General features: G+C 47.2%; 1 protein-coding gene and 1 long non-coding RNA gene across 3 annotated transcripts; one reads left to right on the top strand and one right to left on the bottom strand.

Moving 5' to 3' along the window:
- The first annotated feature begins 1,443 nt into the window (after window positions 1-1,443).
- On the top strand, window positions 1,444-20,067 carry LOC128976485 (myosin heavy chain, skeletal muscle, adult-like). 2 transcript variants are annotated; one of them, XM_054393761.1, is made up of 38 exons: window positions 1,444-1,650; window positions 1,740-1,883; window positions 1,976-2,132; window positions 2,827-2,854; window positions 2,953-3,061; window positions 3,234-3,326; window positions 3,450-3,513; window positions 3,616-3,714; window positions 3,808-3,911; window positions 3,998-4,136; window positions 5,079-5,197; window positions 5,297-5,446; window positions 6,009-6,179; window positions 7,488-7,797; window positions 7,904-7,974; window positions 9,491-9,578; window positions 9,674-9,791; window positions 10,151-10,274; window positions 10,728-10,864; window positions 10,955-11,210; window positions 12,846-13,088; window positions 13,188-13,364; window positions 13,450-13,595; window positions 13,865-13,955; window positions 14,044-14,433; window positions 14,672-14,798; window positions 14,920-15,038; window positions 16,228-16,424; window positions 16,827-17,010; window positions 17,098-17,263; window positions 17,433-17,557; window positions 17,763-18,071; window positions 18,172-18,375; window positions 18,646-18,771; window positions 18,867-19,037; window positions 19,124-19,228; window positions 19,364-19,459; window positions 19,891-20,067. In XM_054393761.1, the coding sequence occupies exons 1-38, from the start codon at window positions 1,444-1,446 to the stop codon at window positions 20,041-20,043; spliced, it is 5,817 nt and encodes a 1,938-aa protein (XP_054249736.1). In that variant the 3' UTR covers window positions 20,044-20,067. The 2 variants fall into 2 exon arrangements, with proteins under 2 accessions (XP_054249736.1, XP_054249737.1); XM_054393762.1 differs by having other exon boundaries at window positions 7,488-7,801; window positions 7,911-7,974.
- Window positions 11,030-25,641, bottom strand: LOC128976487 (uncharacterized). The gene is made up of 3 exons (XR_008489385.1): window positions 25,605-25,641; window positions 24,775-24,886; window positions 11,030-11,064 (listed from the first exon to the last, which is right to left on the bottom strand). It is a non-coding gene; the product is annotated as an uncharacterized LOC128976487 (long non-coding RNA).
- Between the last annotated feature and the right edge of the window lie 664 nt (window positions 25,642-26,305).

Here is a 26,305-nt window from a genome sequence, read left to right as displayed (position 1 = left end):
AGGCAAGAAAGAGACCAAACCAAAAAGAACCCACTTATTACATCCTGACTAAAGAAGGAACAGATTTTAGTAATGCAGATAGAGAATTTTCAAAGGCAGTTGGTTAAATCCAGCTGCCTACAGCTTTAATAAAATGTCTGAAAGAATAGTATTTTCTTTTTTCTTTTTAAATTTTGGGAGCTCACCTGTTCGTAGATTTTTTTTCCTTCCCCACTATTTATTTGGGGTCTTAAAACAGATTTGGCAACTCCAGTTTTAATGCTTGTGTTTTATTTCACCCAAGTCAGGACTCTTGTAGTGAGGAATGTCAAATACATATAGCCAAGAAAATATGGCAGGATAGGCAAAGGTCACAAAGGGCAGGACCTTTGCTTCCAGTTGACAACTTCACTGGCAAAATTCCTTACTTTCTAACTGCCTTTCTGCTCACAGGTGCAATGTTTTCCAAGACTGTAGGTTACCCAACCTACAGCTTCTCAGAAACGTTCCCTCACTGTTCATCCTCGTAAGAAGTTGTCCTACATCTGCTTCTGTCCCTAACAGCCATCTCTGTGATGGTTTGAAACTGTCTTTTTAATTTTTCCCTGCAAAGTTCAGAACAGAGAAAGTGAAAGAATGTAAATAAGTCACTATTGGGTGTAAGAAAGCAAAATAACAATTGTTCTAAACACTTCCATTGGATAGATAGAAATGTTTAAGAACTATTACCCAAAACAAAGTAGGCATTCTGCACATTCTGTGTTTGGCAGTGGGGGCAGTTGCTGGGCTGTCTGGTTGCTGTTTCTTCTTCTCCTCTGGCCGAAGATAACACACTGACCTTGGCAGCTAAGTTAACAACTTTCTGCTCTAACTAACTCTGCTTCTCTGTCCAGGGGGGTATGGGGGGAAGCTCCTGGGAGAGAGAGAGGCTCCTTTGGGAGGGTCCCCTTGGGGGGGAAGCAAAGGGAGATCGGTTGTGCTTTTTCTGTTGATTGTATATATTTGTGAATGTTGTGAATTTTGTATATTTGTACATATTCATTGCATTTCATTGTAGATTTTAGACTCTGCTTGTAAATACAGCTTTTTATTTGCTTCCAGACTGGGCTAGCCTGGTTATTGTCGGTGGGGGGGGAATTTCAGCTCACACCGACACAATCTCTTAATGAGCATTTACTCTTACCGTATGGACACATCATTCTTACAACACCAAAGCCACAATTCTGAAAGGTCATTAAAAGTTACTCACTGAAATGTTTGAAGACCTGGAATCTCTCAATGAACAGCTCTTATTTTCCAGGTTGAGCTCCAGTCTCCAGGTAGCTCACTTTAGATGTGTCAAATACTCAGATTATGAAGTAAACCAAGGCACAGCAGCCTTACAGAGCAGATGTAAATACTCAGTGCCATATTGTTCCTCTCCATTAGAGTCCTCTCCTGACATACCTTCTGTGAGGTGCAGCCATGGCCTCCGGAGATGCCGAGATGGCTGTTTTTGGGGAGGCTGCTCCCTACCTCCGTAAGTCAGAGAAGGAGAGAATTGCAGCCCAGAACAAGCCCTTTGATGCCAAGTCATCTGTCTTCGTGGCTCATCCTAAAGAATCCTTTGTGAAAGGGACAATCCAGAGCAAAGAATCAGGGAAGGTCACCGTCAAGACTGAAGGTGGAGAGGTGAGTGAAAAGCAAGGCTGAAGGATACCATTTGAACCCCACCTTCAACTCTTATCTGACATACATGCACCTCCTTCTTCCTCTGACAGACCCTGACTGTGAAGGAAGATCAGGTCTTCCCCATGAACCCTCCCAAGTATGACAAGATCGAGGACATGGCCATGATGACCCACCTGCACGAACCCGCCGTGCTGTACAACCTCAAAGAGCGTTATGCAGCCTGGATGATCTACGTAAGTAGCAGCAGCAGTCTGCCTTTGGGTGCCAGCACGATCTGCTGTGCCAGGCTGAGGGGAAGCCAACCTGCTGTCTCCCTTCCCCACAGACCTACTCAGGTCTCTTCTGTGTCACTGTCAACCCCTACAAGTGGCTGCCGGTGTACAACCCGGAGGTGGTGTTGGCCTACCGAGGCAAGAAGCGCCAGGAGGCTCCTCCACACATCTTCTCCATCTCTGACAATGCCTATCAGTTCATGCTGACTGGTGAGTCCTTGAAGTCTCTCACAGCAATCTAAACCCAGAAACCTCACTGATCTCTCTGCAGCATGTGACAAGCCAGCTAAAAACATCACAGAGATGTTTGTCTGAGAACTTGATTGAGTTATGCAGGAATTAATTTGCTCAGAAGCTTGCCTGGGCTCAGCACTGTGTCTTGTTTGCTCTTCGGTGTACGAAATCCTACACTCTGCACTGCACAAACATTATCTGATTGCTATGTTTTGCACTGAGGGAACGAGAATCACAATTCCATATAACCTTTGCTTGTGTGAGGACCATGTGGCTCTGGAAGCTCTGTGCAACCATCTGAGCTTGTACTTCGTATGACTGTATGTTTTCAAGCACAAAAATCTCATCCCTAGAGAGGTGGTTGAATCCCCATTCCTGGAGGTGTTTAAAAGGTGTAGAAATGTGGTGCTGAGAGACATGGTTTACCACCAGCCTTGGCAGAGTTAAGAGTGGTTGGACTGGATAATCTTAAAGAGCTTTTCCAACTCAAACAATTCTATGATTTTATGATTCTGTGATCTGGAAGAAATCAGGTAGTCCTGCACTCCTTGAATTACTGCTCTTGTGCTTTCTGAAGAATCCCCAACTTCTATTTACAGCTTTACTTCTTGTTCAGCTTAGCATTACACAGGACAACTGCTAACAGTGTCTTTCACTCTGCCTCTCACAGATCGGGAGAACCAGTCCATCCTGATCACGTAGGTACCCTCCCTGCTCAGGTCCCAGCGGGGCTGCCCGGTGCCAGGGGACCTCCTGCCTGAGCACAGGCTCTCTGCTTCTCCCTTTGCTTTGGCAGTGGAGAATCCGGTGCAGGCAAGACTGTGAACACCAAGCGTGTCATCCAGTACTTTGCAACAATTGCAGCCAGTGGGGAGAAGAAGAAGGAAGAAGCTGGCAAAATGCAGGTGAGTTGGGAACAACAGACTGACCACTCAACGTGTCATCGAAAAATGATCACCCTGCATGGGTGATTGAGGATCAAATAGTTAATTAGTAGGTATTAGCTTGAATCAATGCATTCTCTGTTCCTGACATGACTTTGGGAAAGGATAACCTCCAATGATGATCATCTTGCAGGGCACGCTTGAGGATCAAATCATCAGTGCCAACCCTCTGCTGGAGGCCTTTGGAAATGCCAAGACCGTGAGGAACGACAACTCCTCACGCTTTGTAAGTTGTTGCTCTGCACACAAACTCCTCCTCAGCAGAGCAGTAGTCATGGGCTAGTGGCATTCTCACATAGGCACATGGTCAAGGCACCCAGGCTGAGATGCTGCTGCTTCTCCTTAACAGGGCAAATTCATCAGAATCCACTTTGGAGCTACAGGCAAACTGGCTTCTGCTGACATTGAAACTTGTGAGAGACTCCCCTGACCTCTTCATGTTTCTTACCAAGTTTCCACTCATGCAGTGGGACTCCTGTGTTCTTGTGCCTAACTCTTTCTGCCATCCTTGCCAGATCTGCTGGAAAAGTCCAGAGTCACTTTCCAGCTGAAGGCAGAAAGAAGCTACCACATCTTCTACCAGATTACCTCCAACAAGAAGCCAGAGCTGATTGGTAGGAGACATCACTGAACATTTTGAAAAAAGATCACTGATCAACACTTAACTGCATTATAGAACCAACGACATTTAATCCCTTTGATTTTAGAAATGCTCCTCATCACCACCAACCCATATGACTTTCCTTTTGTGAGTCAAGGTGAGATCACTGTTCCCAGCATTGATGACAAGGAGGAGCTGATGGCTACAGATGTAAGTCACTCACAATACAGGTCAATGGGCACAGGTTATACATTGTGTAACATGCAAATATTTCACTTTTCTGATTGTGTTACCAGAGTGCCATTGACATCCTGGGCTTCAGTGCTGATGAGAAGACAGCCATCTACAAGCTGACAGGGGCTGTCATGCACTATGGCAACCTGAAGTTCAAGCAGAAACCAAGAGAGGAGCAGGCAGAGCCTGATGGCACAGAAGGTATCAGCAAAGTCAATCATTAACCCTCCTGTAAGCCGCTATGGATGTGACAGACAGCTAAGGTTGTTCTTTCTTGGGCTTTAGGATCCCAAGAAAAACAGTAAGACAGAAAAAAACCTGTCCCTTGTCCTCTTCTCAGTACACGAAGTTCCTTGATCTCAGGGTTATTCTACCTTACGATATGAACAATTGATATTTCAAAGTGTCCTTGGTGCACTTCCAGGAAGTCAGCAACATGGATGGGTTTCCTTTAACATTGTCAGTCACAGTTTTGTTGGAACACGGCTTGCAACTGTGAAGCAGCCAAGTGGCTCAGCTCTAACAGGGTGGGGTGGACCATGTTCCCATTTGCCCTCACCTGTCAGATGCTCAGGGAACTCTGGTGTGAGGTGTATTTGATTTCTCTCCTTTGTTAGAGCAGCATTTACAACCCATGTCTCCAGCTCTCTGAGCAGTGGCTCCTCTTAAAGGACAGGGTGGAAATGCTGTAGGTAAGGGATGAAACCCAGAACCCAGAAACCAAAGTTCAGAAATGTTTGTAGACTCTGAATCTGAAAGAGAACTGAGATAGTCTCTCTGTGTTCCCTAAATATTGGGTGGTTACGATCACTGAATGCAGATCAGTACCTCCCTGCAGCTCCTGAGCTAGGTGTGTACCACAAACACTCGGACTGGGGAGCTGCAGCTTTCAGTTTTGTGCCAGGGGTGTTCTGAGCACATTGCTACTTTCTGCATGCTTCAGTGGAGATTAGAAAATAGCAATTACTTTAGAGAAGCTCTGCATGGACAATGATGGCTCTGATGTAACTGAGATTCCCTCTGTAAGAGCCAACCAAAAGCTTCCAAAGGCCAGAAATCTGAGCCCTGCAGCCTGTAGGGTGTACTCCAGGATTCAAAGCTTTTGTGACACTAAATTCTTCCTTTATTCATCTGTGGTATCAGTGGCTGACAAGGCTGCCTACCTTACGGGTCTGAATTCAGCTGACATGCTCAAGGCCCTCTGCTACCCCAGAGTCAAGGTTGGGAATGAATATGTGACCAAAGGTCAAACTGCACAGCAGGTAATCAACATGTGGTAATCTGAAGCCAGTTTTGAACTAAAATCCTTCTGACTCTCCTCTGCTCTGTGTGCTAGCTCCAGGCATTTCTTTTCATTACAGGTGCACAATTCAGTTGGTGCCCTGGCAAAGGCTGTCTATGAGAGGATGTTCCTCTGGATGGTTGTTCGCATCAACCAGCAGCTGGACACCAAGCAGCCCAGGCAGTACTTCATTGGTGTGCTGGACATTGCTGGCTTCGAGATCTTTGATGTAAGGCACAAGGATTTTGTAAAAGCTATTTGGAAGTAAGAGTTGGGCACTATAATCCCTCCCAGACATCTTTTAAAAGGAGATGTAACATCATCACGCAGTTATTTGCAGCTTTATGCCTTTTTTTCTATTTTGTGTAAAAAAATGACTTTTCAAAGGAATTGTCTTATTTCAAGATGTGCAAACTCAAAAGTAGAGAATGGTTCAATTAGAAAAGATTCCTTGGTTTAAACAATCAAGGTAACATAAAAAATACCTCTTGTGATAAGCCTAAACTTGTGGTTTTTTTTTTTTTTTAATTCTTATTCTTCCTGTAATTTGGTCTCAGATTATACAGGGAATAGATTTTATTTTCACACTTTTATTAATGAAAAAAGAATATTCCTGGGGACAATTACTTTGATGCATTTCTCTGCTGTATTACATAGACATAAAGCAGGCTGAGGAAATGCACAGACTTGACAACCAAGCCACGACAGCTGCATTCCTTTTTTGTGAAGGATGAGGTTCTGTAATACTTGCTGCATCTTGCAGACATGAGCCTTTCTTATTTGGTTTCCAGTTCAACAGCTTTGAGCAGCTGTGCATCAACTTCACCAACGAGAAACTGCAACAGTTCTTCAACCACCACATGTTCGTGCTGGAGCAGGAGGAGTACAAGAAGGAAGGCATTGAGTGGACATTCATTGACTTTGGGATGGACTTGGCTGCCTGCATCGAGCTCATTGAGAAGGTACCTTTCTCTTCAGGTGCATTTCATACCTGAAAATTCTATAATTCCTTGGTCTCATTTTTCAAAGGGAACTTTGTCCATGTCCAAGTCCCAACATGCAGCTTTTGCTATTCAAAGTGCATTGCAGTGTAGGCTTTTTTTCTATCAAGCGAGACATGGAGGAGACTCCATACAGCTTTGTGGCAGCAAGTCTCTGCTGATTTCAAGTGCCAAAAAGATTGTTCAGCTCCCAACAAGAGCGTTCCTTCAGTACAGATAGAGTCAATATCCAGGTCAGTGTGTCTCTCATGCCTTTCTTCTATAACAGACTTGTGTTTGTACAGCAGAGAAGCTGCATCTCTGCAGAAGTAGCAGAGAAGATGGCCATGCATGACTGGCAGCACCCAGTCACACTAACCTGTGCATGCAGCCACACTGACAACAAGAGAGCAGCTGCTCTGCACATGAGTTGCAAGTGCAGTGGGTGGCAGGATGGTCAGATGGTAGAATCACAGAATGCTGGAATTACAGAATCAGAAAACTGCTGACATTTGAAGGCAGCACTGGAGACTGCTTACTCTACCCTCTCTGGTCAAGGAGGTTCAACTAAAGCAGGTTGCTCAGAACTGTATCTAGTTGGATTTTGGACATCTCCAGGGGTGGAGACTCCACAGATACTTTGAGCAACCTGTTCTAACTTTTGACCATCCTCATGGTCATCCTCAATTAGCTATACACATTGACAAGATCCCCCAGAGCCTTCTCTCTTCCAGGCTGAACAGTCCCAGCTCTCTCATCTTCTCCTTGTCTGTTTCAGTCGTTTCAATATCCTTGTGGCCTGTCGCTGGCCTCACTCCACAATGTCCAAGTCTCTCTTCTACTGAGGAGCCAAGAACTGGACACAGCACTCCAAGTGCTTCTCAGTAGATCTTTACTCAGTAGAGTAAAGGGGGAGGATCAGACCCTTTGTGCTGCTGGCAACACTCCTAGTGCAGCTCAGGATGAGTTGCCTACCTTTGCTGCAAGGCTGTGTGCTGGCTCATGTTCAGTTTGCCTAAGACAAAACATTGAGTGTCTCTGGATGAGAAGGTAATGCTCTGATCTTACAAAGCACATTCTCAACAAAAACTACATAGATTTCTATTAACCTGTATTATTTATTTGGTGTTAAAAAATATAAGCATCAACATGTTTAATCTCACTTTCTAGCTGAAAATGTAATTGAGTAATAATGAATTCTGATGTGTCTCTCAGCTGTATCTGCCTGGGTGAAAATTATTACTACCCTGAAAATGAAATTACAAAGTCTCCTTTCTGCCTTTCTCCCAGCCCATGGGCATTTTCTCCATCCTGGAAGAGGAGTGCATGTTCCCCAAGGCAACTGACACCTCTTTCAAGAACAAGCTCTATGATCAGCACCTGGGCAAGTCCAGCAACTTCCAGAAGCCCAAACCTACCAAAGGCAAGGTTGAGGCTCACTTCTCCCTGGTGCACTATGCTGGCACTGTGGACTACAACATCACTGGCTGGCTGGAGAAGAACAAAGACCCTCTGAACGAAACTGTCATTGGGTTGTACCAGAAATCATCCCTAAAGACACTGGCCTTGCTCTTTGCCAACTATGGTGGAGCAGATGCAGGTTGGTTCTATGCCTCCCATGTTTTCCTTAAAGTACAACTTCCAAAAGGAATCATAAAAGGCAAAATCAAAAATCTAAAATGTTCTATTTATTTTCAATTTTGCAGAGGCTAGTGCTGGCAAAAAGGGTGCCAAGAAGAAGGGTTCTTCCTTCCAGACTGTCTCTGCTCTTTTCCGGGTACAGTAGAGTTCACATTTTCTTCTAAGGCAGGGAGCAAGGTCACCATTTCAAGTGACTTCTCTTTTCCTGGCTCAGTTGTGTTAAAAGACTCTGAAGTTGTTTGTCCATATTTTGCTACGGATAAATCCACAGTAATCCATTTATGCTTCGTTCTACTGAACGCACAATGTTTCTGTTCGACCGCTTGTCCCAGGAGGATGTTCTAGATGGAAGAATGTCATACAGAAAACCTCAGAGATAGATCTAACCTATGCCAGATTTCCTTCTGATGCCCACCTCTGGCTTCCACACCCTTTATTGCCTTTTAACAACATTCTGCCCACTGGTCTGGAGCATGACCTGTTTGCTCTCTAGTTTTTCTCCATGATTCAGGGATCAATCTCTTCTAGCTGAAGTATTACCACTCCTTGGACTATGGATTTTTAAGATGCCAGATACTTGGCAGTTCTTTGTCATAACCAGGTCTTGCTGCCTGGCTGCTCCATACACTTCTGCCAGGAGAAATACTTAGTCTCTCCTGAGGTTATTTATTAGTATATTCACCCTTCATTTAGGACTCCCTGCCACAGCCTAATTTCTTCTACATGTCTGCTGTCATATGATTCCTGATCACCTGACAGCCTCCAGTCAGTGCTCTGAAATAGGGCTTGGACTTGTGTGCCCAAGAAATAGAGTTGTACCTGCAGTACTTTGGCCTTGCAAGTGGGCAGTTATTGCCAGCCTGTGACATTCAAAACTAGTGCCATCCATCAGTCTCTGTTTAAAGGTCTGAGGAGCTCAAGAGGCAATGTTAGTGGAAGGACAATTTGCTGCATGTGGGTTGCATTTCTCTTGCGTTTTCAGACTTTCTTCCACTCTTCCTCCTGTGCAGACTTGTTGGTGTTTAGACACCTTCATGTTTTGGCGGCTTAATCTACGTCTTATAGGATGTCCTCTGAAGGCAGCTGCTTCCCTCCAATAATCAAAGGCATTACTTATGTATAAATAAGTATACAGATGTTAATTGCAAACCAAGGCTGGGATTCATCTGGCCTCATTCTCACAAGACACACATGTAGTCTAGAGAGATAAAACTCAGCCATTACAGTCTCAGTTTGTCATCTCTTCCTTCTACTTTCAGCGGGGAAACCGGGAAGGTTCTGTGTGGTGCTCTTCACGTGCCCTATGCATGCACTCTGTAGTACGGCTCAAACTGCACCCCAGGGGTGCCAGCTTATGTCTCTAGGTACAGCCAGTGGAAGATGAAGGCATTCCACTGGAGTCAGTGAAATGCATTACAATTGCAGATTTAAGAGTACAGTATCTCCTGCAGATTAATTAGAAGAGCTTAATGCATCAAGATAGTAACAGTGAAGATCTGTGGAAACTCAGGAAAACTGGAGCAGGGGGCCTCAGGCCAAGATTCTGCAAGCTAGGTTTTTGTCTGGTAGCTCATGATCTCATTTCAGAGGGCTTGCTGCTCATAGTGGAAACTGCATTCACTAATAAAAACTTTTGTTAATGACTCTCCCAGGAGAACCTGAACAAGCTGATGACCAATCTGCGAAGCACGCACCCACATTTTGTGCGCTGCATCATTCCAAATGAGACAAAAACACCTGGTAAGAGACTCACATGCAGAAGGTTCCCAGTGTGGTGCAGTTCTTCCAGCCTGTGTTAGACAGCATTTACACCTGCCTGTGCTCTGAATTGCTAGGTGCCATGGAGCATGAGCTGGTGCTGCACCAGCTGCGCTGTAACGGTGTGCTGGAAGGGATCCGCATCTGCAGGAAGGGATTCCCCAACAGAGTCCTCTACGCCGACTTCAAACAGAGGTCAAACTTCTTTCCCCTACTGGATAAGTTCCTGTGCAACCTGCATTAGATTCTATGGCCCTGCTCTGCTGGGGGGGGGTGGACTCAAAGATCTCCAGAGGTCCCTTCCAACCTCTAACATCCTCTGATCCTGTGATCTCATGTAGCTCATGCAGTTTTTCATCTCTGGTGGCTAGAGCCTTCTCTGAAGTTTATGTTTAGCAGCACTGCTAACTAACAGTCCTTAGGCTCTTGCAGTGCACCAGCCAATTGGTCTCAACATCAGACCTCTTTATAGTCAGATTCATAGAATCACTTTGTCTGGAGAAGACCCTTAAGAACATTGAGTCTAATGCAAGTCTTTTTGTTTTGTCCCCCAGATACAAAGTACTAAATGCCAGTGCCATCCCAGAGGGACAGTTCATTGACAGCAAGAAGGCTTGTGAGAAGCTCCTTGGGTCCATTGATATAGACCACACCCAGTACAAATTTGGTCACACCAAGGTAGGAGAACTGTTTGTTTCAAGTAGTGTGTTCTGGTTTGCATGGCTGAAAATGGTACTCAGATTCTGCAGATAGTACAGGAAACAGTTAACCAATGTATATAAAAGAAATCAGCTAAGTACTTACTGACAGAGCACCTGAATAAAACAAAATTGTTTGTTATAGGATTATTTAATTAAGGGTTAATTATGGGTTCCTCATTTAAGACAAAGGTGTAGAATAAGAGAATCAAGGGTTAATAAAAACCAAGGCAAAATGTCTGGCTGTTCTTCTGCTTCAACTGCAGGTGACTGCAAGCTTAGAGATACAAAAGTGTGTCTATCACTGCACACATTCATTGTCCTTTTGCTCTTTTGCTTAACTTCCCACCTGATCTGCCATGGGGGACAGGGTACTCAGCTACACTGAGCAGCAAACAGATACACTGCACCTATTTTCATGTTCCTACCCAAGGTGTTCTTCAAAGCTGGGATGATAGGCCTCTTGGAAGAGATGAGAGATGAGAAACTGGCACAGCTCATCACCCGCACACAGGCCAGGTGCAGAGGCTTCCTGGCAAGAGTGGAGTACCAGAGAATGGTGGAGAGGAGGTAGGCATTCCTTCAAGTTAGCTTCACTGTATTGGTCTTACCACATCCCCATTGTCTAAATGTTTAACATTAATCTGACTTACCTTTTAGGGAGTCCATCTTCTGCATCCAGTACAACATCCGTGCATTCATGAATGTGAAGCACTGGCCCTGGATGAAGCTGTTCTTCAAGATCAAGCCCTTGCTGAAGAGTGCAGAGTCTGAGAAGGAGATGGCCAACATGAAGCAAGAGTTTGAGAAAACCAAGGAAGAGCTTGCAAAGTCTGAGGCCAAGAGGAAGGAGCTGGAGGAGAAAATGGTGAAACTGGTGCAGGAGAAAAATGACCTGCAGCTGCAAGTGCAGGCTGTGAGTACTACCAGTGTGCATCACCCTACTAGAGTTGTGACCTCAGGCTGACAGTTAATACAGTTTCAAAAGACCCATAGAAACCACAATTTAATCCAATTCAACTGTAGTTCGTTAAGTGGTACTCTTAAAAATACAACTACCTTCAATACAACTGTCAGGAGGCTGTGCTCAGGATATCACAAGGTGAGAGAGTTCCATGGTGTATACTGAGGTCTCTTTCACTGACATTCAGTTAAACCACATCAGAGCAGTGACAGAAAGGCTGAGGTTGGAAGGGACCTCAGAGTTCATCTCCTCCAATCTCCCCACCATGGGCAGGGACACCTCTCAACTAGACTCAGCTGCTCAAGCCCTCATCCTGCCTGGCCTTGAACACCCCCAGGGAGGAGGCATCCACAATCTCTCTGGGCAACCTGTTCCACTGTCTCGCCATCCTCATACTGAAGAACTTCTTCCTAAGATGCAGTCTAAACCAACTGTCCCTCAGGAAACTTTAATTTATTAGCATAATGTTTGTCCTTCTAGTCATTTTTCCTACCTCTCCATAACTCCACGTACCTATTCTTAGACACACAGGATTAGGAATTCTTAAGACAAGTTAAAAGGAAATTTTGTTCCTCCCCTTATTCTCCTATTAAACAATAAAACTTTGCATTGTAGGCCATAATACTGAACTAACTGAGAGAAAACAGAATTTAGTATTTTCCCTCACCCCCTCAAATTTCCCAGAATCATTACTTAACACTTTGTGGTACATAGAATCACAGAATTGTCAGGGTTGGAAGGGACCTTAAGGATCATCCACTGCCAACCCCCCTGCCAAGGGCAGGGACACCTCACACTACATCAGGTTGCTCACAGCCATCCTGGCTGCAAAAACCTCCAGGGATGAGGCTTTCAACACCTCCCTGGGCAACCTGTGCCAGTCTTTCACCACCCTCATGGGGAAGAACTTTTTCCTAACATCCAATCTGATTCTCCCCACTTCTAGTTTTGCTCCATCCCCCCCAGTCCTATCACTCCCTGAACTCCTAAAAATTCCCTCCCCAGCTTTCTTGTAGCCCCCTTCAGATACTGGAAGGCCACAAGAAGGTCTCCTTTGAGCCTTCTCTTATCCAGACTGCACAAGTTTATGAGGGTCTGAGAGAGAAAAACCAAAGCTTCCAGCTGCTGAGTGGGACTAGGCTGTGGTAATGAAAGTCTAAATCAGAAACAGTTGCTCCAGAAAGGGTGAAAAAGGAGAAACACAGGAATGATGTGAGCGTGACTGTGACATTTGGGCATCACTCAGCACATTGTAACTGTGGAAGACATTCCTATGGCTAAACCCAAAGTTTTGTACTTTGTTTTCCTGGTTGATATTATGGGATGCTATTGTATTCCACACCCTGCACAAATGTATAAGTTCTCAGGCCTTCGCGTAAATGGAAAAAGATTTTATATGCTTTTAGCTTTCCCATTGACTGTTTGAAAACCAACAACATAAAACTAATTCAAGATTGTATTTCACTCTGCTGGTATGAAAGCTAAATTTTAAGCATAAAACTGCTACCCAGAAATGTAAACTATAAAGGTAGGCATGCTGATGTTCCCACAAAACACGTATCCCTAAACATGATATTTTCCCACCAGGAAGCTGATGCTTTGGCTGATGCTGAGGAGAGATGTGACCAGCTCATCAAAACCAAAATCCAACTGGAAGCCAAAGTTAAAGAAGTAACTGAAAGGGCTGAGGATGAGGAGGAAATCAATGCTGAGCTAACAGCCAAGAAGAGAAAACTGGAGGATGAATGTTCAGAGCTGAAGAAAGATATTGATGACCTGGAGTTAACACTGGCCAAGGTGGAGAAGGAAAAGCATGCCACTGAGAACAAGGTATGAGGCAGGAGGGCTCACTCTCACAGGAAAGACCTCTGGTTTGCCATTCAGATTTAAAACAATCTTTTATCTGCATTTGCTCCCTTCTTCTCAAAGGTGAAAAACCTCACAGAGGAGATGGCAGCCCTGGATGAAACCATTGTGAAGCTGACAAAAGAGAAGAAAGCCCTCCAAGAGGCACATCAGCAGACACTGGATGACCTGCAGGCAGAGGAGGACAAAGTCAACACTCTGACCAAAGCTAAAATCAAGCTGGAGCAGCAAGTGGACGATGTAAGCACACAGGCAAAGTGTAAGAAGAGGACAGGTGTGGAGTTTGAGGTGTGTGGCAGAACACTGATGGCCTTCTTGTCTTTAGCTGGAAGGGTCCCTGGAGCAAGAGAAGAAACTGCGCATGGACCTGGAGAGAGCCAAGAGGAAACTGGAAGGAGACCTGAAGCTGGCCCATGACAGCATCATGGATCTGGAAAATGATAAGCAGCAGCTGGATGAGAAACTGAAGAAGTAAGTGAAGCTGTGGGGTAGCTAAGCACTGTGCTACTGAACTTGTCTGTTTGCTTTGACTTCTAAAAGTGATGGTGGTGAGACAATGGAAGAGGTTGCTCAGGGCGGTTTTCATGGCCCGATTGGGAAAAGGCCTTCAGAAACCAGGTCTAGTGGAAAGTGTCCCTGCCCATGGCAGAGAGTTTGGAAATAGATGATCTTTTAGGTGCATTCCAACCCAGACCATTTTGTGATTCAGTCTATGATTCTATGGTTTGCTTTGCCCAAAGGAAAGACTTTGAGATCAGCCAGATCCAGAGCAAAATCGAGGATGAGCAGCTTCTAGGTATCCAATTACAGAAGAAGATCAAGGAGCTGCAGGCAAGTCTCTGTTGCTTCCCCTCTTGCACCTAGACTCAGGTCAGGCAGGAGAAGGGCATGGGTGTGAAGGGTCTCTCGTGTTCCCCAGGCTCGCATTGAGGAGCTGGAGGAGGAAATTGAGGCTGAGCGAACCTCTCGCGCAAAAGCAGAGAAGCATCGAGCTGACCTCTCCCGGGAGCTGGAGGAGATCAGTGAGCGCCTGGAAGAGGCAGGAGGAGCTACATCAGCTCAGATTGAGATGAACAAGAAGCGTGAGGCAGAGTTCCAGAAGATGCGTCGTGACCTGGAAGAGGCCACGCTGCAGCACGAGGCCACGGCTGCCGCCCTGCGCAAGAAGCACGCGGACAGCACTGCTGAGCTTGGGGAGCAGATCGACAACCTGCAGAGAGTGAAGCAGAAGCTGGAGAAGGAGAAGAGTGAGCTGAAGATGGAGATTGACGACCTGGCCAGCAACATGGAATCTGTCTCCAAAGCCAAGGTATGCAATAACTTTTATTAGTACAATGAGGACAGTGTAATAGTTGTGTTTGGTCTTCCCTTATGTAACTACTATCAGGTTATAGTATTGCTGTGTTCTCCAGATCTCCTATACAGGACTATGGGGCTCATAAGCCCCAGATACAGAAACTGTCTTCTGGACACATCATCCCATCTTACGGCAACTAAGGCAGGATCAAGGTATTGACTCTATTTTCTTATCTGTAATGGGCACCTAGGCAAACTTGGAGAAAATGTGTCGCACTCTGGAGGACCAACTGAATGAATATAAGTCAAAGGAGGAGCAGAATCAGCGCATGATCAGCGATCTCAGTGCTCAAAGAGCTCGTCTGCAGACAGAATCTGGTATGGAACTTCCATCTCTAGTTTGGAAATAGAAGAATCCCCTTAATATTTATATATATTTTATATAATATAAATTTTCTCTTGACTGAGAAAATATTTTCATAAATACAAACTTTTCCAGGTGAATATTCACGCCAGGTGGAGGAAAAAGATGGTTTAATTTCTCAGCTGTCCAGAGGGAAGCAGGCTTTCACCCAGCAGATCGAAGAGCTGAAGCGGCAACTAGAGGAAGAGATAAAGGTGAAGCTATCTCATGTTGCATAGGAAATAGGTATTTTGTGGGGATTGAAGAAAAAAAGAGTGAATCACTTTTGAGTCTGAAACACAGGCTCAGTAAAACAAAACCTTGGGAGGCACTAGGGTAGAAAGTAGACAAGATAACGAACATCTATTGTTGGCCTCAGTAGTGCAAGTGGTTTTGAAATGCTCAACCAATGACTATTTAGATAAGTTTTGTTTTGCTAGGATGGAAAAGTACTGCTAGAAACAGCTTGCTTTCTACTGTTGCTAAAGAGTATATAAACCGAGGGTATTCTCATAATAAACAGACCCTGGCCACTCTCTGAGCTATCTGCCTGTGGCTAGGAAAATTTTCCACAGATCTTGAACAGAAAGTGATAGAATGTAAATAAAATACCATTGGATGTAAAAAGAAAAATAATGATAAGGCCTAAATAATCCCATTGGTCTGAAAACTAACATAAAGTTAGTTGTGTAAACTAACTCTCTTTTCAGTTTCTTCACTCTGGCAGATACTAGATGGCTTTTGCTTGGCTGTCGCTGACTTTGGCTGCATTTCTTTGTTGTGGCTAATTACTAACAAACCACTCCCTGCTCTTCTCTCTCTCTTTTACCTTGTATGAGGTGGGGGAAGGGAGCAGGGAGGGAAAGCTGTTGGTAACCCCCTGTTTTTTTCTAAGGGGGATTCTTGTGTTGTTTATAAATTGTAAAGACGTGTAAATATTGAATATTTTGTACATATTCACTGCATTCCATATTTTCTATACAATCCATAGATTGTAGTTTTGCTTGTAAATACAGCTCCATTTCCTTTCAACTGAGCTGGTCTGGCAATTTTATGTTGGGGGGAATTTCAACCCACCACACTGCCAGTCTCGTCCATGCCTTAATATGCCACAGTATTTCACATCACTTTGCTTGGGGGGCAGTGTGCAAGAATTCAAAAGGTCATATAAATAAAACATCCCATTAGGTCATGCCCTCTGCAATCTGTCAGTGCAGGACTCCCAGCTCTTTGCCACACATCAGACCTGGGGTTTTTATGTTCTTTATGTTCTTGTTTGGTTGGTTGGTTTTATTTATTCCTTTTCATGCAGTCAGTGAACGACTTTTTCTCTGTGTCTAACTGCCAATATGAGAAAATTTCCCAGAATATTTCTACTCTTAATCACAATCTTTTCACCACCAGGCCAAGAACGCCCTCGCCCACGCCCTGCAGTCTGCTCGCCACGACTGTGACTTACTCCGGGAGCAATATGAGGAGGAGCAGGAAGCCAAGGGGGAGCTGCAGCGAGCCCTGTCCAAGGCCAACAGCGAAGTGGCTCAGTGGAGAACCAAATATGAGACGGATGCCATCCAGCGCACGGAGGAGCTGGAGGAGGCCAAGTACGTTGGGAAGGTGGAGTAGGCTGTAAGAAGCCTTTAACAGAAATTTGAAGAAATTGTTGAGATAGTGAAGAGTAAAAACCTAGTGGTATTTTAGGGAGGTGATATATGAAAGAGAAACCTATACTATGAAGAGTGGTGTTCTGAAAAAAACACCCAGGAAAATAGGCTGCAAGACAAGGAATGATGAGAAGGGCAACGTGTGATGTGTGCAGGGGACAGATAGAGAGCTACACCCTAGGATAAGAAGAACAGAATAAAGAAAGATGAATTGAGAGGACAGACTCTGCACCATGAGAGTGGAAACCAAATAGTCCAAAGAATATCAGCACTGTGGTGAAAATGGAAAGGTCTTAGAGTTTATTTTAGGCCCAAATATGAGCTGTGCTTATCTCCGCCCAGGAAGAAGCTGGCACAACGCCTGCAGGAGGCAGAGGAACATGTTGAAGCTGTCAATGCCAAATGTGCCTCCCTGGAAAAGACAAAGCAGAGGCTGCAGAATGAAGTGGAGGACCTGATGATTGATGTGGAGAGATCAAATGCTGCCTGTGCAGCTCTGGACAAGAAGCAGAGGAACTTTGACAAGGTATTTTGGGCTCCAGCCCTGGGGTTTCAGGGCAGAGCATGTCCTCCTGAGCAAGCACATCCATACTCACATCCCATTTCTCTCCAGATCCTGGCAGAATGGAAGCAGAAGTATGAGGAAACTCAGGCTGAGCTGGAAGCTTCCCAGAAGGAGTCTCGCTCTCTCAGCACAGAGCTGTTCAAGATGAAGAATGCCTATGAGGAGTCCTTGGACCACCTGGAAACACTCAAGCGGGAGAACAAGAACTTGCAGCGTAAGTGCCTGGCCCTCTGCTCCTGGACGGCCTTCCTTGCCATCCACCACCCCCACTGCTCCACATGGGTCTGTGCCTGCAGGTGACACAGGTGCCTGTCAGGTTGGTGTGGCAGGGCCCTTGCCATGCTGTTCTGTGCCTCCCCTGCCATTGGTCTTTGTTCCCACAGAGGAGATTTCTGACCTGACGGAGCAGATTGCAGAGGGAGGAAAGGCAATTCATGAGCTGGAGAAGGTCAAGAAGCAGATTGAGCAGGAGAAATCTGAACTCCAGGCTGCTCTGGAGGAAGCTGAGGTCAGTGCCCATGCTCAGGAAGCCCATGATCAGTGTGTCTGCACTTAAAATATGAGCAAAGGAGAAACATGGCTGAAAGTGCTTGCTCCCTCTCTGGGCTGGCTGGGGAGTGCAGCCAGCTGAGCTTTCCTGAGATAGTGCCTAATTACCTAGAGAGCAGCTGGAGTTTTATCTGGGTTACAAATGTTTGTATCCACTTGTCCAGGCCTCCCTGGAACATGAAGAGGGGAAGATCCTGCGCCTGCAGCTTGAGCTCAACCAAGTGAAAGCTGAGATTGACAGGAAGATAGCAGAGAAAGATGAGGAGATTGACCAGCTGAAGAGAAACCACCTCAGAATTGTGGAGTCCTTGCAGAGCAGCCTGGATGCTGAGATCAGGAGCAGGAATGAAGCTTTGAGGCTGAAGAAGAAGATGGAAGGAGACCTGAATGAAATGGAGATCCAGCTGAGCCATGCCAACCGTGTGGCTGCAGAGGCACAGAAGAACCTGAGGAACACTCAGGCTGTGCTCAAGGTCTGTTCAGCAAAGCTGAAGACAGAGAAATGACATCGCTGACATTTCTGGCACCAAGTTCACACTGCCACCTTGCAATTCCTCCTGTCTCCATTTCCAGGATACTCAGATACACCTGGATGATGCTCTCAGGACTCAGGAGGACCTGAAGGAGCAGGTGGCCATGGTGGAGCGCAGAGCAAACCTGCTGCAGGCTGAAATTGAGGAGCTAAGGGCAGCCCTGGAGCAAACGGAGCGGTCGAGGAAAGTGGCTGAGCAGGAGCTTCTGGATGCCACAGAACGTGTGCAGCTGCTCCATACCCAGGTCTGGCTGTGGTGCCAAAGCAGTTGTGCTGACGCCTAAAAAAAGCAGAGGGCTGCTTTATGCTACCGGGTAGGGAAGGGCAGAGGTCTAGAATGGCCTCTCTACTGCTGCCCACGCTCAGCTCTCACCACCACGAATATTTTGTAAACAATATTTTGAAAAGAATTCCAGGTTTTGAGTCTCAGTCTTGAAGAGGAAAGTCTTGGCTGAGGCTGCAGGTTGGGCATTGCAGGCCTCCCAATACAAGTCTTGCAATCTCTCTTTGCACAGAACACCAGCTTGATCAACACCAAGAAGAAGCTGGAAACAGACATTGCCCAAATTCAAGGGGAAATGGAGGATACAATCCAGGAAGCCAGAAACGCTGAAGAGAAGGCCAAGAAGGCCATCACTGATGTGAGTTGGGGATTTCTTTCAGTGCTGCTGGTGGATCAATTCTCCCCCAAACTGTCTCCAGCACCAAAATGGCTTTGACCCTTTGCTCTCCTCAGGCAGCCATGATGGCAGAAGAGCTGAAGAAGGAGCAGGACACCAGTGCCCATCTGGAGAGGATGAAGAAGAACCTGGACCAGACGGTGAAGGACCTGCAGCACCGTCTGGATGAGGCTGAGCAGCTGGCCCTGAAGGGAGGCAAGAAGCAAATCCAGAAGCTGGAAGCCAGAGTGCGTAGGGCTGGGATTGGTGTGTGAGTGAGGAGATCCCTTGGAGAGGTATGAGGGAAGCTGCCAAGTTGGGCTTCTGCTTGCAGGTGCGAGAGCTGGAAGGGGAGGTGGATGCTGAGCAGAAGCGCAGCGCTGAAGCCGTGAAGGGAGTGCGCAAGTACGAGAGGAGGGTGAAGGAGCTGACCTACCAGGTAAGGCAGGAGACACACTTGGCCTGACACACTCAGGAAGCCAAAGGTTTCACAAGAAGTCCAAGGCAAAAATGGAACTTTATGGTTTGGATAAAGCAATAATTCTGTCTCTTTCCTCTCTGCTCACTGCTTCAGTCTGAGGAAGACAGGAAGAATATTCTGAGGCTGCAGGATCTGGTGGACAAGCTGCAAATGAAGGTCAAATCCTACAAGAGGCAATCTGAGGAAGCTGTAAGTATCACTCTGAGTGCTTGGTAAGAAACTTTCCAAGTGGGTGGCATTGTCAATGAGGGGGTGAATATAAGGAACTTGGAAAGTGCCACTGCTCAGTAGCGGAGGGCTTCAAGTTCTTTGAGATGCTTGCAAATTGCCCTTTGAGAATGAAATCAGTGGGGGAATGAGAAACCTCACGAGGGGGGAAATAAAAACTTCATGAGGGGGGAATGAGAAACCTCAGGAGGGGGAAGTGCAGGGAACTGTGTGTGGCATTAGAACAGCAACAGCTGTAAGGACAGTGCTGGTGGTGCAGCAGACTGAGAAGGTTTGAAAGGAAGAGGTTGTGGGAATTTTGGAATTGCTGTAACCATGCTGCTAAGAGATGTGCAGCAGGAGTGAAGCCTCAGCCCTGGGCTACTCCCCACCGACTCCCTCTGCCCGCACAGGAGGAGCTGTCCAATGTCAACCTCTCCAAGTTCCGCAAGATCCAGCACGAGCTGGAGGAAGCCGAGGAGAGAGCTGACATTGCAGAGTCGCAGGTCAACAAGCTCCGGGCCAAGAGCCGCGAGTTCCACAGGAGGATAGAAGAGGAGGAGTGAGGCTGTCACGAGGCAGCAAAGTGCCCTGAGGGCTGCACAAAATGTGAAGCCCTTGGGCCCTTTCTTCTCTGAAAGTCTTTGTACCCCCTCAATGTGTCTAGAGAATAAAGAGTGTAGAGTCCCCTGCATGCACACTCTGAGCAGAGTCTTCTTTGGGGTTTATTTCTGAGTGAGCCTGGGGCACTGCACTGCAGAAGCAGTTTTGCTGCTTCTCCTGCCTGGGGCAAGGGAGAAGCTAGCACAGACTCTGGATTGAGGACCCACAAACTCAGAGGCTGGCCATTGCTTTGGGGACTACTGATGCTTTGGCCTCCTCTCCTCTGTCTCCAGCACCTCCTTGCCCTGCTTCTGCCCTCACAAACTTCTTCAGACTTCTCCCTTTGTCCTTTCAGCACAGTTCATTTCCCTCGTGAAGGGCAAGAGAGGCTGACCCTTTTCCTGTCTCCTTCCCCTGCTTTGGACTGAGATCCTGGCAGTCACAAACCCTAACATAAGTCTCTCAGTAAGTTCACAGCACTCTTATGACACATGCATGGTGCCCCTAAGCTCTGTCTTCTCTCTTACCCCTGGCTGGTGCCACCACCTGCTCCTAGCTTCTCCACAGTGGGCAGAATGCTGACCCCAGCCTGGGGCCACATGCTGGAAGGACTGTCCCTGAGGCCTGTCTCTCACACACTGTGGTACCAACACAGCTCCTGCGCAGAGCAGCTCATTGGTCAGCCTTGTCACCTCTTGCTCAGCAGGCTGCAAGTGGCATTGCCTCAGGCAAGAGAGCAGGAGAAAAGGGATGGCTGTGCCCCTCTGCGCCTTCCTCACGCACCACTACCAGCATTTTGGCCAACACACAGGCTGAACAGACAATGAATTTTGGGAAGCTGGAATGAGAGGGGGGGAAAATGGAAAGGGGGAGTTGTCAAACAGTTTTTCCTTCATTTAGACCCTGATCTGGACAGCAGAGGTACTGCTGTGAAGTCTCAAGCGTGCTGTCAGCCATCTCAGGTGGATTCTTACAACATCTTCATCCCTGCCTCTGAGCTGGGTGAAAGACATTGGACAGAGCCCAGGTATGTTAGAGACAAACCCACAGACATCTGCCTGAGCTGATGTCTTCACAGAACCAACATCTCTCAGTTTCTGAGCAACCTCTGTCCCTTCTTTGCAGGGAGGTGACACAGACTTGGAGGATTATCTCAGAAACCTCAAGGACCGTAGGTCTGTGTGGGCAGGGAGCCCAGCACGGGTGAGTGGTAACCAAGGCTTGAGCAGTAAATCCTTCCACTAACATTAACTGACACAATCACATCCCCTGCTGCAGCTCTGCTCCTGCTTGAGGTGACTTCAGGCTGCAAGAGCTCTCCATGCAGATGGATGTGGAGTGAATGAGGAGCAGTTAGCAGCAGCTGAGGAGTAGCTCAAGAATTAGTAGCCACAGATGTAGGTATCTCCAAAGCTTCAAGTGGGACAGGGTAGGGTCTAGATGGCACTCCACATCCATGAGTATCCCTTTTGTGTGTAATGGCTTCTACAAGCACAAGCTCCTCAGACTCTGCAATCCTGATTCACCACCACAGTGCCTGCATTGTTGCAACCTGATGATGTGTCAGCAGAAAGGAGGAATGAAGGGAGCAGTGCAAGGCATTGGGAAGAGAGAAGAAGGCAGGGATGAAGAGAAGGGATCAGGCTGATGATGCCTGCACATAATTTCTGTGATGACAGACACAAGGGGCACCAATGGGAAAAGACAGGCAAGGCACTGAAGGAGCAGCTCTCACATCATGGGCAGAACTGGGTCTGCTCTGGCCACAGCCTTCCTTAGATTCTGCTTTGCAAAGTGAAGAGTCTCTCCCTCCAGCCTCCTGCATGTTTCACTTGCAGGCAGTCACAGACCCTGTGGTGCACACCCTCAGGGCAGGACTCACCGTGAGCACCACTGGGCACTGCTGGTGGCACTGGGGCCTTGCCTTGTGTCCTGGGCAAATGCATAGCTCCCTCCTGGCCCCTGCCTCTAGGGCTCGGAGGTCCAACCCAGGCACCCAGAAGCCTTCACGAGACTCATTCCCAGAGGAGGGGACCAGGACACAAAGATCTCTGGAGGTGGCCCACAGCAGGAGGCTCAGCCTGGCATGTGTCTGCCTCCCTCCTCAGGGTCAAAGCTCAGAATAGCTCTGCTCCTGCAAGACTCCTGTGTGGGGTCATGCCTGCTTGTGGAGCTGACAGCCTTCCACTAATAGCACTTGAAGACATTCCTGGGCGGGCAGGTTGCCTTCTATAGCTCAGCACAACCTGCTGCCACGGAGCAGCTGGCATCTGGCCTGTGTCCCAAGGCAGCAGATGCTATTCTTACCCCACACAGCTCCTTCTCAGCTGAAATGGGGTCACCAGCAGAAGCAGGCCTGAGGGTGCTCTCCCTGGGAAGGGTCTCCATCAGAAGTGGCTCCTCTGAAGTCTGTGCCATGAGGTGTGCCAGCCCAGCTCCTGGGTGCTCACCATGCCCTGCTGGGATGTGCTGTCCCATGGGGAGCGCAGCAGCTGCCTCGGTGCTTCCAGTGATCACTTGGGTCTCAGCCTGGGCTGGATGGGGGACACCACTTCTCTTGCAGACCAAGAGATGATAAAGGCAGGCTGGACTGCAGCTCTAAGTGCAGGAGTTTACTGCTGCCTCCCCTGTGTGCCTGGGTGGGTGAGGATGGGGGCAGAGGCAAGGCTTGCTCTGAGGCTCAGCAGCATTGCAGAAGGCCATGGCCCTTTGCTCAGTCTGTGCTTTCCCTGCACTCACTGCACCAGAGACCCCTCAAGAACCACCCAGGAGAAACCCTGGCCAGGCCAGTGGCTCTCACGTGATGCTTATGGAGGTTGAGCTCTGCCTGCAGCTGGACTCTACCAGCCCTTTGGAGAGCTCAGTAAAGCTGGTCACTGCCTGGTGCAGTCACCACAGGTAATCAGGCAGAGGAAACCAAGGAGCAGAGATGTGAGCTGGGGTGGTGGCTGTGCCTTTTGCCTCACCACTCTGACCACTGTTGAGAGGGCACCAGCCCCATCAGCTTTACTGTCAGCTTGAGCCTGGGAATCACCTGACACCAAAGCGACAGAGAAGTTCTTGTAGAGATCCTTGGCAGAAGGACCATGGCCTTATTACCAGGGGACAGGAGCAGGAGCACCAGTCACAGGGCTCCAGCAGGTTCCTGCCAGTCACAGGAGCTCAGCCAGGCACTGCTGAGCCACTGCTCAAGGCTCTCAGTGCCAGGGGAGGGCAGCATGGAGCCACCAGGGTGGCCTCTCCTGTGCCCAGCTGGGCCAGCACACAGCAGCACCCAGGGCTGCCTTCAACCCAGCAGAGGTTAAAGCTGCTGAAATTCCCTGCCCCACATCTCATCACTGAACCACAGCAGATGGGTTAGAGTGCAGCCAGAGGGGTCAGCCAGCCTCAGGTGTTCACCACTGGGCCAGGACAAAGCCAGGTGCAACAGGCCAGCAAAGGGCTGCAAATGTGAGTGAGGGTTAGCACTGCTGGGAGAAAAGTCCCTGAGCTGACAGAAGCAGCTACTGGTGGTGTGCCTTTTAGGAAGTGGTTCATCCAAAGACTTTGGCAGGGAAGAATGGAATCAGTCTTAAAAGTAGCTCTAGAAAATTGGATGAAATGTCTCCAGTTTTCAGAAGGAGATGTAACAAAGTTCTCTGTGAAGATGATATTAGACAGAGAAATGCATGCTGTTCGCTGTCTAATCCAAGGAGAAATGCAATGGGGGCACAAATTCATACACACTCAGCAATGCATCTTGAGCTGCAGCACATTTGGAGTACATTTCCTTAGGACAGGAAGATGCAAGCACTATTAGAACCCCCCTATGTGGGCCACCTGCACCCTGCCACTCTGGCTGCTGGCTGTCTGGGGACTGTCACTGTCATTGTCTTCTGCTGGAGCTGTTCTGCTTTACACAACTGATTTGCCTTTTGGGAGGAGCAGGTCCTTGTACCCTTCCCCTGGCATCTTGGACAGATGCAGAGTGCAATTAAGGAAATATTGAGGCTGACCACCAAGGAAATTGATCTGCTGACATTACACAGGAGGCTGTGGTAGATTCTCTGAAGTGACAGCAGCCTTAGTCTTTGAAAACAAACCTCCCTTGAATATACTACAACAAAAACATCCTGCTGCAGTATGACTATGTACCTGCATAGTGCAGGTGCATGGTCTGCCTTTGCACCTGGGAGTTCAGTTGCTGTTTACTATTCCTCAAAGACAGGATTTCATGTGAAAATTTGGATGAAGTGTGATGAAGATTTGTATTGGTAACACTCAGTCAAAGATAGTAACAAAGTGAAGTGAGCTGCATACACAGAGGTTTGCATTCTACCAGCTGGCCCCATGGAGGATGACAGTAACAGGCCACATGTCCAAAGAGAAGTTCATGGGCTAAAAATCCTCCTGGAGCTGTTAAACACCCAGACATCATGTCCTGCTTAAGGCTTCTATAAATACAAATTACTGGGAGTCAAGGGAGTTTTAGAGCAGTGCCACTCCATGGTGCCTGAGGCAAGCTGCCCCATCTTCCTGGGCATCATTTTCAAAGACAGAAAGTTGGGCTACAGGGACCTTTGATCTCACAAGTATCTTAGGTTATGCTACAGCTGCCTGCTTTTCCTTTACCTTCCTTCCTCCTCTTCCAGGTACTTGCTGTTTCAATTATCTTTCTCTACCCAGTGGTCTCCCAGCCTGCACACCACACTCACCTGCTCTGTAACAGGAGCTCCTCAGCTGCTTTGGTGCGATGATAGAAAGGGCATCCTGAATGTCATCTCCTTGGCCAGAACCTACTGTCCAGACCTCTTCCACCACTGTTAGCTATGGAGACAGCAGAAGTGTGAGTAATGGTGCACCTGTGGTGCACATTTGAAAGCTGCCCATCCTCTAATCCCAGATTGTGTATTTTATCTGAGGCTCATGTTCAGTTAACTCATTCTGAGGACTTCCAAGAGTACTACTCTGTGGGAAGCTACTTAGTCAGAAGTTTGTCCTCAGAGTTGTCCCTAGGAACACCTTCACTTTCCCTGACCTGTAGCAAAGGAAAAAAAATCCCAACTGTGTGAAGATCTGCAGAGAACAGCTTCTGAAAAGAGCACAAGGGGCAAGGGACAGCAAGGCTATCAGAGACCCTTCATGGCCAGCCTGTGGCAGCAGCTTCTCATCACAAGTGCTCACAGCTAGACCCAGAACTTTTCACTTACGTTGGCCATGCTTAAGAATGGGTGGCCCCAGCCTGGATTTCAGCCTGCAGCTTTGAAGTCTCATCAGGATCCTCAGTAGTTCTTCCTGGGAAATAATGTATTGCTGCCAGCAATTCTCTCAGTCCCTTCCTTCAGCCTCATTCATCAGAAAGGTTAGTTTAGTGGCACGATTCCTAACCAGATGACACATCAAAACCATGGACTGGGCACATTCTGCACCTACCACTGAAAGCATGCACCTTACTAGATTCACACAGGGTTGCTGCAAGCATGCACCTTAGTAGATCTACACAGGGTTGCTAAATAACCTTTTAATATGGGAAATGTGCTCTTACCATCTGCAAGGTTCAGTGTCCAGACCCATGCTAGCAGAAGTGTGGGGATGAGCAGTGTTTTGATATTTCTGCTCATCCTGTGCTAACACTCTCAGGAGCTCTCATTTTACACAGAGGGCAGCAGAAATGCTGCTGCAAGCAGAGGCTGGGCATTCTCTGTCCATCCAGGCTACAGAGCAAACTGATCTGTCCAGGCAGGCCCCTTGAGAATGACAGCATGACCAACACCAGCCCTTGTAAAGTTGAAAGTCCTGCAAGTGCAATGTCAGTTCTTTTTTTGGTGAGGGAAATCATGAGCAAATCAGGGAACTTTGGACTCCATCCTGGAGCAGTGATCCTTCTAGAAGAGTCTATTCCAAATGCTTTCTATATCTTCCAGGAAAGGCTCTGTCACTGTCCCGGCCTTAGCTGTTTTGGGATTCTGGGGGGTTTCTTTAACCTGGAAAGGGCTGTATGCCAATACCCTGCTTCCAGAATAGAAATGATGCCATTTATTCTAAGGGGGATAATATTCTGCTCCATATGAGTTGAAGAATCTGGCAACAAAGCCCCACCAGACCAGAAAGCAGACTCTAGTAGCTAGGTCTCACATTGCCATACATATTTTCACTGCAGAATCAGGGCACTGAAGAAAATATTATTTTTTATTTCTAGAATGTAAAGATACTTGTCTTAGTTTTAGAATGGACAGAAAGCTATTT

Source organism: Indicator indicator, chromosome 29 (assembly GCF_027791375.1).
Source record: "Indicator indicator isolate 239-I01 chromosome 29, UM_Iind_1.1, whole genome shotgun sequence".
In the NCBI taxonomy this organism is placed as follows: Eukaryota; Metazoa; Chordata; class Aves; order Piciformes; family Indicatoridae; genus Indicator; species Indicator indicator.
This window is presented reverse-complemented; position numbering and strand designations above follow the sequence as displayed.